This window comes from Populus alba, chromosome 11, assembly GCF_005239225.2.
Source record: "Populus alba chromosome 11, ASM523922v2, whole genome shotgun sequence".
NCBI lineage: Eukaryota > Viridiplantae > Streptophyta > Magnoliopsida > Malpighiales > Salicaceae > Populus > Populus alba.
The window spans coordinates 22,540,495-22,550,689 of NC_133294.1; the positions used below are offsets into that span (position 1 = coordinate 22,540,495).

The window sequence follows — 10,195 nt, forward strand, 5'->3', positions numbered from 1 at the left end:
TAGTGAAACATGTACCAGTTCTCCAATACGACGGCACTTACGATCCTGATGATGGAAGTTCTTATGAAGCACGGATGAAGCTCTGGTTTGGTAGCTAACCCAACTGGCTTAAGGGTTTATGATACTACAGGTAATGCGAAGTTAAATGATATTTCACTCTAAAAAACCAACTCGTTTTCTTATAGCAATCCTAATAACATTATCAGCGCTCTTCAATTATTTCTCGAATTTTCCTCATTCTTTTTACTCGTTAGAATTCAAATTCAATTATCAGCGTTCTTATCCATTCTTTGTGGTAGGTAATATCGATGATGTTTCAGGTTCTACCTGTTCCCTTCACTAGCTAATTGGTAAGCACTTTTATCTTTCAATTGTGTTCTATATATATATATATATATATATTCACTCTCAACTAACTGGATCACGGCAAGCTTCAGGGTAATCCAATTGAAATATGGAAACGTTCAGAAAATTCACATTTGAATGAGGAATTCCTCCAAACAACTTTCAGCATGAATTCAAAAGACTTAGACTACAGGCTGACACCTTTGGCTGTTGATATCACGATGGAAGGTGCTAGTCACTCATTTGGAACATGTAACAGAGGTTTTACGCCCTAGAGCAACTCTGTTTAACGAAGTCCCAATGTCTGAGTTTGGAAGATTCCCAGAAATTTTCATGCATTGAAATCCATATACGTCCCACGGACGTCAGAGAATTAATCAACCTTTTAGCAGCGGGAGGCATCGAGAAGGGAACAAGGGGTTTGTTTTAGTGTTTATAGGGAGAATTAATCAACTTTGTACATGATTGCTTGAAGATGTGAATGAAAAGAATGTCAGAGTAGTGGTAAAACCAGCCTTACGCTCTGTTGGTTTTGTTTAATTAGTGTTTCGTAACTCTGGCATTAGAAGTTAAGAGATGTGTGCATGTGTGTGTGCACGACGCGCGCGCGTGTGCAGTTTATCATTTTTTCTTTCTATTAATTCCATTCCCCAGTTTCCAGTCCATCATCTTTAAAAGTTATGCGTACTTGATCAAATGGATTGCCACTTGGATTGGCTTGCCTTACTTTCTTGCTGTCTGAAATTTGATGTCTCTGCTGGAATAACTTTGTGGATTTCTGGCTTGCTTTGATATAACAATCTGATTGAGAAGAGACTGGAAAGCTTCGCTTTTCTAGTGTGGAGCTGCTTCTGGGGGCAGCGGCAAGGGTGGTGGAGGAGGGGGAGTGAAAGCATCTCTAGGTTTTTTGAAGGAAAAAAACTTCTAAAGCAAGTTTAGTTGGAGAAGATGGAGATTAAAAATTGTTGTTTCTTTAAGTTATATTAGGATGTGGAGTAAGTAAAGTTTGGGTAGTGGGCCAACATTTTTTTTTTTTTTGAGATTGGCGAAAGGATGTGTAAGTGGATTTAAAGTTGGAAATCACAGCTGTTTTTGTTTGAATTGCCCTTTGCTTTTGAAATATGCACTGCTGTATAAGAAATTGCTAAAGAAATGGTCACGCAAAAGGCTCAAGTTTCTAAACTGTTTCTTCAAGTACTTTTGTATTTTGGACCTTTTAAGTTGGTGGACCAATGATTCAAAAAATCCTACTGATCCAATGGCTATGATTTGGTTATATTAAATTTAAGAATAGTTACTGGAATATGAATATCAGCTCTGGACTGGGAAGTTATACTGCATTAAGAAAACATTTAGTGGAAAGTTAAAAAGATAAATGCCGTGATCTGACTAAGATAATGAAACCAATATAAGGAAAACTTAGCTTCTTCAAAGGTGGACCAAGCGGGACAGCAGTGGTAAGTGGTATTTTGACAGCGCTGATTGTCATATTTATTTTCATGTGAAGATTATTTTGGTGCAGATCTGAAAACGTGTTTCAAAATGGCAAGGTTACATACCAGGGTTTGCAATCCAAAAACTGAAATTTTGTTCATCTTCCCTTTCTTTAGCCTAGGCCACCACAAGCCCATGGCCAATTTGTTGTTTTCTGATACATTTTTCCATGGGCTTGTATGACCTAAGTTACAAATTTGGACTCGAAACAGGATAGCAGCTTCAGGTGCTCCTCCTGTAATAGTTTTTCAGTCAAATCAATGATCATTGATTCATGTCCCTGTAGGAAGAAGCAGTGTCCCACATAAAAGCAGCAAAACTTTCATGTTCTTTTCCTTCCCAAACTACCCCTCTTTAGTCCACCATCTCTAAAGATACCCTTTCTTTAGCTCACCACAACAAAAAGCCCACCACTCTACTAAAGTTGGACTGCAGTGACAAATTCATCTGGCCTATACGCTGATCATACACTGAATTTCTCTTAAAAAATCAGACTGTATTTACTAAAGAGAGTCCAATGATGGCTGATAAACAGGCAGTGAAACAAGTGGATATTGGAAAAGGAGAAGATAAGGAGAAATGGGGTGAAACACTATTCATCAAAAAACATCAGATACTAGTTGTTTTCATTTTTTTTCCTCCACCTCTATTAGACGTCGTGATCCAGAAATACAAGAAAGCAAAATCAAATTTGGAATCTTTAAAGGAGTTAGGAGCATCTACATTATATGGAGTGGATGCAACAAAAATGAAGCATCACTTAACTTTGAGGATGCAGAAGTTTGATCGGATCATATTCAACTTTCCTCGTGCAGGTTTTTATTTAAAGGAAGACAATAACCTTATGATTGAGTAAGCTATTTTCCTTCAGTACTCATCTTACTGGTGAAGTAGTCTTCTTCATTATAATGTGATTCTTTTCTGTTCTTTGGGGCTTATAAGACATGGAAAGGTCATTTACTTGAAAATTTACATATTTGGCAATCTTACAGCCCCACTCTAGCTTAATAGCTGTTCTATATTCAATACAAGCATAAATATGTAATATTTTCAAACTCGACAGAGCCGAACTATGAAGTTTAAGACTTGATGGACATGAACTATAGCTTTTTGTGCCTAAAATTTAAACACTGTTGCTATTGGTTCATTCTAGCAAGGACTGTACTGCTGAATCTAATAAATAGAAGGGAAATTTCTTTCAAATGGTTAGATGTCATACAGAGTCAAGGAACTGACAGTGCATTAGACTTGCATGGATGTTGAATACGTAGCAATTGTGAATGTTATATCATGTTCCTTGGAACATGAGAGTATCCAAATCCTATGATATCTATAGTTGTTCATGCCTTCACTGGATTGATGGTCTGCGCGCTGTCGGGGCATGATCAATTTTTTTATTTTTTAACTTGAAAAGAAGAAGAAGAAATGATAATGTTTTTTAAAAAGTGTGAGAGATTCTATAATTGAGTTAAAATTTTGATTAATTTGATAATATGATAAAAAAAAAAAGATTTATTACAATAAAATGTAAATAAAAAAAAATTATTCGAGGTAAAGTTGGGTTAACACATGAAATTTATAATTTGTACATGAAATTATATGAAGATTACATGTTTATTAGTGACCTAGATCACGAGGTCGAGATAATTCAATAAAAAAAAAATAAATTGATAATAAATAAAAGTGAAATTGTAAAAATTAAAAAATAAATATAAATCAAGATATTTAATGGTGCAACACAGGTTTAATGAATTTGTCAATTAAAATTAATTTGTAATAGAAATTGACAAACACATACTTTTTTTTTTATCATGCATAAAAAAAATATATGTGCAAAGAAATGGACCAAAAATTGATTCAAATCTAGAGGCTAAGACAAATTTCTTCCCAAGAATAAAAAGAACATTGCCTAAAACTCAGAAAAATGCCTTGAATGACAATCATTGCCAAGCACAAATATGAGTAGTTTTAGCTTCTAAAAACATACTTTTTTTTTTATCCCAACAAGTTACAATATTATATAAAACATGTTTGAATATGAAAAACTAACGAAAAAACTAACAAAAACATCAAAACATCAAAATCAAGTAAGAGATACCAAATAAAGAAAACATATAAACTTAAAAACAGACTATATGTTTACACAACATGGATTCAAAATTGATTTTCTAAACCCATTTTATAAATGAGTAGACCTAGCAAACTCATGGTAAAAACATCTTTACTTTAACATGCATAGCTTAAGGTAAAAAAAAAACATTAATATATATAAAACTTAAACAACAACTTTATTGTATTAAAAACATAAAAAAAATCTTCAAAATAAATATCATTGAAAAGAAAAAAACACAACAACAAAAGGTGAATACAAGATTACTTGTTAAGCTTTCAAACCTTTTTTCTTTTCTTAAAACATAAAATATAAAACAAAAGTAAATAAAAAAAAACATCAAAAGCAGGTCATAGATGACCTCCTTTTTGGATTTAAAAAATATACCTAAAACAACTACTCTATATTTGTTTTCTTTTGGAATTTTTTACCTCTCATAAACTTGTAAAGCTAAGAAATCTTTTGTTTAGGCTCTAGGAATTCTACACTTGTGTTTTTTTATTGATATTTCTCTTTTTTTATCCTCCTCGTCTGTCTTTAAGCTTGAGGGATATTTATAGGGTTTTGTTAAGGTTTTAGGAGGTTTTAAACCTATTTTGACCTCTTGATCTTAAGGTAAGTGCTATAAACCCTTGATATGGACCCATTGAGAAGGTTTTGTGTATGAACACATGAAAAATAGGTCAGTTTTTACATGATAGTTGTATTGTTATGTTTGTCTTGGTTGCCCACTTTCAAGGCTTCGTCAGAGGAATTCTGATGTCATCATCGCTAGAAACCACCTGAAATTGATAGAGGGAATACACACATTTCATTTAAATTTAACTTTGCTCAATTTGAAGATTTGTAGCTTCATATTCAACCATTTGAAGTTGTCAATTCGATCAGTCAAAACTGTAAAAAAACAAAGGTCAATCGACATGTCACTCAGTTTCTCTTCTTTAAGTCTCAATGACGTTTCATTTAGGGTATTTAAATTGGGATTGATAAATTTCAATGAAGCTCCAATTCCTTCGCAATTTCTTTTCATTGCACCCATAATCACTTTCAAACTTTTAATTTCAAGCAATTTCACCACTGACAAACTCAATTATCAACCTCTAATTGACCGTTTTTTTTTTATTTTGATTCTTGATTCTGAATTTTTGCATTTTAACCTTCAATTGACTAACAACTTTAAATTTCTTCAATTTATCCCTCGATTGGGTCACTTTCAACTCTTATATATATTAACGCGCCTTTTTCAATTTGGTTCTTGGTTTTGAATTTCTTCAATCAAGTCCCTAATTGCCCGTCAAGCTTTAATATTTATGCAATTAAGCCTCTGACCTGACCAAATTAACTCCTAAAAATTGCAACTCAACCCCCAGACTTTAATTTCTTCTAATTAAAGCCTATATTGACTTTAAAAATCAATTTCTTGCAATTTAGCCCTCAATAAATTCAAATAAACCCTGAAAATTCCAATTGAGTCCTTAAATATCTAATTTTGAATTTTCATCCTTCTAATTGGATTTTTTTTTTGCCAATAAAACTTTTATTAATTGAAAATATACTGTTAAAATTTTCAATCTTATATATTTGATCTTCCTCAATCACTAGGAGGGCCAAATTATATATATATATATAATTTGAAATTATCTCTTTAACTTTTTCAAAAGAAAAGAAAGTTCTGATTTTTATAAAAGGCTCTCGTGGTTCACATTTTTTAAAGAAATGTCTAAAATTAATTTTATCTGCTGGAGCAACCATATAAACTTCCACACGACACTGGACAATTCTAGCCATTAATTCACAGCGTACTTAAGTTGGTTCACTGCACAACGAAAACAATACTGCAAGAGAGAGAGAGCACCCGTATATCACAGAGATCGAGGAGTTGAAGCAGCAAGCACTTAATTATGGCGACGGTGGATCAGATGGTCTCCTTCCTCCAGCTCGAACCAAATCCATAACTTCTCAGAAAATTAACTCTTTTAAATATAAAAAAGGGATATTGGTGTGTACTGAATTCTAAAACCTATATTCGGATTGAAGATCATATGAGGTTTGTCTTTTGTTTTTTTTTACACGTTGTGAATTGTAATAGATGAGCTTTCTTTCATTTTCAATTTCTACATTAATAAATGAATTTAGAGTTCGTTTGAAATTATTTATGAAAATAGACTTGTGATTTTAGATTCATAATTTAAAGGCTTTTTTTTTTTTTAAAAAAAAGGAAATAATTTTGATAAAAATAAGTTGAAGTTATATTTGGTAAATAATCTTGAAACAATCAACTGGTATAACTTTGTTATATCTATGGTGGAATCACCGAAGATATACAAGGCTGGTACAACCAGTTTACAATAATTTTGTAACATGACCAACCTACAATAATTTAATTACTTCCTAAATTCAAAATTTGTTCTCGCAGCAAAGAAGATCAAATTAGAAGGAGTAGAAAAAATGGCAGAGTCAGCAGTGAGTCTTGTAATTGACAAGTTGGCTCCATTGCTAGCTCAAGGGGTGCAAACTACTGAAAGGTGTTTTACAAAGAAGTTTGTAGATATCAAAGATGATCTGGAGGCCATCAGAGCTTTTTCTGAAAGATGCAGACTCAAAGGCTGAGGAGAAGGTGCGAGCGAAAGTGTGAAAGTATGGGTAAAGCAAGCAAGGGAAGTTGCTTATCAGATTGAAGATGTCATTGACGAATATAATACGCTTCATGTGGCACAACATCGTGATCGGCGTGTACTCGCGGTCTTCTTAACTAAAGTCTCTTCCTTGTTCGGAAAATTGCCTCTACGCCATAAGATCGCATCAGAGATTCATGGTGTTTAGAAAAACTCTTCAGAGAATCAAGGACAGAAGTGAAGGCTTCCGGTTCGCATCTTCAGAGCAAGGAGGCTCAAGTAACATTGTCTTGCATGATCCTCGATTAGGTTCTCATTTCATTGAAGATTCCGAGCTTGTAGGCATTGAATCTACAAAAGATGAATTGATAAGCCTCTTGGTAAGCGGAGAATGTCAGAGGACAGCGATCGCGGTGGTTGGAATGGGAGGAGTGGGAAAAACCACTCTTGCAAAGAAAGTATATGACAGCTACGTAGTGAAACAACACTTTCAATGCCATGCTTGGATTACTGTGTCTCAATCATACGACAGGGTGGAACTCTTAAGGAGCACGTTAAAGAAATTATATGAAGCTAAGAAAGAGCCTTTTCCTGAGGCCTTTGTCACAATGGACGCTTTATCGTTGATTGATGAACTTAGAAAATATTTACAGCAAGAACGGTATTTAGTTGTATTCGATGATGTGTGGGAAATCCGCTTCTGGGGAGATGTGGAGCATGCCTTGGTGGATAACAACAAATGTAGCAAAATACTGGTCACGACAAGAAATGAGGATGTTGCTAACTTTTGCAGGAGATCTTCATTGGTTCATGTCTATCAGATGAAATCTCTCCCTCAACGAGAAGCTTGGGAACTCTTCTGCAAAAAGGCATTCAAGTTTGATTTTGAAGGGAATTGTCCAAAAGATTTGGAGGAATTGTCGCAAGACATTGTTAGAAGATGCGGAGGATTGCCACTGGCAATTGTGGCTGTTGGTGGACTTCTAGCAACCAAAGAAAGGGTCATTCCAGAATGGCAAAAAGTGGTCAGTAGTCTCGATTCTACAATGGCGAGTGATCCTCATGTTGAGAATGTCACTAAAATTCTCTCCCTCAGTTTTCACGACCTTCCTTACGACCTCAAAGCATGTTTCTTGTATTTCGGGATGCTTCCCGAAGATTTCTCCATCAAACGTACAAGAATAATTCGGTTATGGGTGGCTCAAGGTTTTGTACAGGAAAAACGAGGATTGACATTAGAAGAAGCCGCGGAAGAGTGCTTGAATGGACTCATTCGTCGAAGTCTAGTCCAAGTAGATGAAGCTAGCATGGCAGGAATTCCCAAAACATGTCGAGTGCATGATCTGGTACGAGACGTCATTCTTTCCAGGTCAGAAGAACTAAGTTTCGGCCATGTTTCTTGGAATTCCTCAGCTTTGGAAGGCATAGCACGACACATGTCCATAATCAAGGGAGGAAGTGACAATCCAAAGGGAAGCACCAGGTCTCAAACTCGCTCTGTCATGGTCTTCTGCGGGGCAAAGCTGCAAAAGCCAATAATTGATGCAATATTTGAAAAATGTAAGCTTTTGACCACATTAGATTTTGAAAAGTGTCCGATAGATGAAATTCCAAAAGAGTTGGGAAATTTGCTACACCTGAAGTATTTAAGCTTAAGAGATACACGGGTGTCACATCTTCCAAAATCAATCGGAAAGCTGCAAAACCTAGAGTTCTTAGACTTGAGTGATTCCTTGGTGGAAACGTTGCCAGTTGAGGTTAACAGATTCCCTAAATTGCTATATCTTTTGGGTAATCCTAAACGGGGTCTGGGGCTCCTTGTACGTGGTAGCCTAGGGCAGTTAGAGCTGTTGCAAACACTCTATGGAATTAATGCAGGTGACGATCATGAACGGGAATTAATTAATGAGATTGGAATGTTGAAGCAATTGAGGAAGCTGGGGATCGTGAATTTGAAAAAAGAAAATGGAAGGGATCTACGCATTGCCCTAGAGAATATGCCTCACCTGCAGTCGCTTAATGTTGGTTCAGAGGGTCATGGGGATGCAATTCTTGACTTGCAGGCAATGTCTTCTGCTCCTCTTCACCTCCAATCTCTCCGTCTTTGGGGGAAACTAGAAAGGCTGCCTGAGTGGATTTCCAGACTGCACAATCTAGCTAAATTGAGATTGAATGATACTATGTTGATGGCTGGTGATTCGATTAAAGTCCTACAAGCTTTGCCCAATTTAAGATGTCTTAGGTTCTTTTGGGGATACAATGGAGAGAAGATGCATTTTGAAGGAGTAGGGTTTCAGAAACTCAAGTCTCTACGTCTTGCAGGCATGACTGAATTGAATACAATAATAATAGACCAAGGAGCAATTCCCCTTCTTGAAAAACTTGAAATAGGTTTCTGCCAGGGTCTGAAGGAGGTGCCTTCTGGGATACAACACTTGAAAAATCTCAAACAGCTATCACTGGCAAAGATGTCAGATGAGTTCAATTAGAGATTGTCACCCAATAATGGCCAAGACTACTGGATAGTGAAACATGTACCAGTTCTCCAATACGACGGCACTTACGATCCTGATGATGAAAGTTCTTATGGAGCGTGGGTGAAGCTCTGGTTTGGGTAGCTAACCAAACTGGCTCAAGGGTTTATGATGCTACAGGTAATGCGAAGTTAAATGATAATTTCAAATTATTTCTCGAATTTCCTCATTCTTTTTACTCGATCATTACAATTCAAATAAAATAATCAGCTTGTCATGTTTACCAATGACGCGTTCTTCCATTCTTTGTGGTAGGTAATATCGATAATGTTCAAGTTCTACCTGTTCCCTTCACTAGCTAATTGGTAAGCACTTTTATCTTTCAATAGTGTTCTATATATTCACTCCAAACCAACTCGTTTCTTATAGCAATCCTAATACATGCATGTTCTTCATTCACCTTGTCAGCTTGGCTCCATTGATCACTACCATGAAAGTGCCTCGAGGAATTCTGCTTCCAAAGACGCAATAATCTTCGTGCTTTATAACTCTATGCCATGCGGCTGTTATTACTATTGTTAATTACTGCTGTGCTGCTTAATTTGGTTTGACTGAAATTTCCTTGTAATAATTGCTTATTAGCAAGCAGCTTGTATGCCATCGTTTGATGTACTTCTCGTCAATGCTATAGAGCTAGCTAGGTAGTGCTGCCGCTGTTGGTACGAGAAATAACCTGGCTAGGGATGCATTAATGTCAACAGGTGAATGTCTATTTTCTATTATTAATTTTGGGCTAGTAGCATACTTGTCAATTCTAATTTTCCATGCTTGGTTACTGTCTTTCTGCTTCCGCGGCGTCAATTTCTAGCGACGTGTGCTACGAAAAACTAGGAATACATTTCTATAGACGAATAAATCTTAAATCATCAAGTGAAACTTACCAATATTCTTGCCCAGTAGTTTTCACACAAAATTCTTCCCTTCAAGAATTTTTTTTAAAATATATTTATATTATTTTGATATATTGATGTGAAAAATAATTTTTTAAAATAAAAAGTATTATTTAATACAACTTTTTACTGTAAGAATACCAAACCATCTCCAAGAAAAAAAAATAAAAATGGTTCGGACAGATGGACGCATAGTTACAAGATAGA

General features: G+C 35.4%; 1 protein-coding gene across 1 annotated transcript; it reads left to right on the plus strand.

The window, feature by feature from the left end:
* Nucleotides 1–6,566: 6,566 nt before the first annotated feature.
* Nucleotides 6,567–9,830, plus strand: LOC118051717 (disease resistance protein RPM1). Its single transcript, XM_035062432.2, has 3 exons — nt 6,567–9,218; nt 9,354–9,403; nt 9,507–9,830. The coding sequence occupies exon 1, from the start codon at nt 6,762–6,764 to the stop codon at nt 9,051–9,053; it is 2,292 nt and encodes a 763-aa protein (XP_034918323.1). The 5' UTR covers nt 6,567–6,761; the 3' UTR covers nt 9,054–9,218; nt 9,354–9,403; nt 9,507–9,830.
* Nucleotides 9,831–10,195: the final 365 nt, after the last annotated feature.

What these genes read in the sequence shown, in the direction of transcription:
- LOC118051717 (XM_035062432.2), top strand. Translation starts at nt 6,762, where the DNA reads ATGGTGTTTAGAAAAACTCTTCAGAGAATCAAGGACAGAAGTGAAGGC.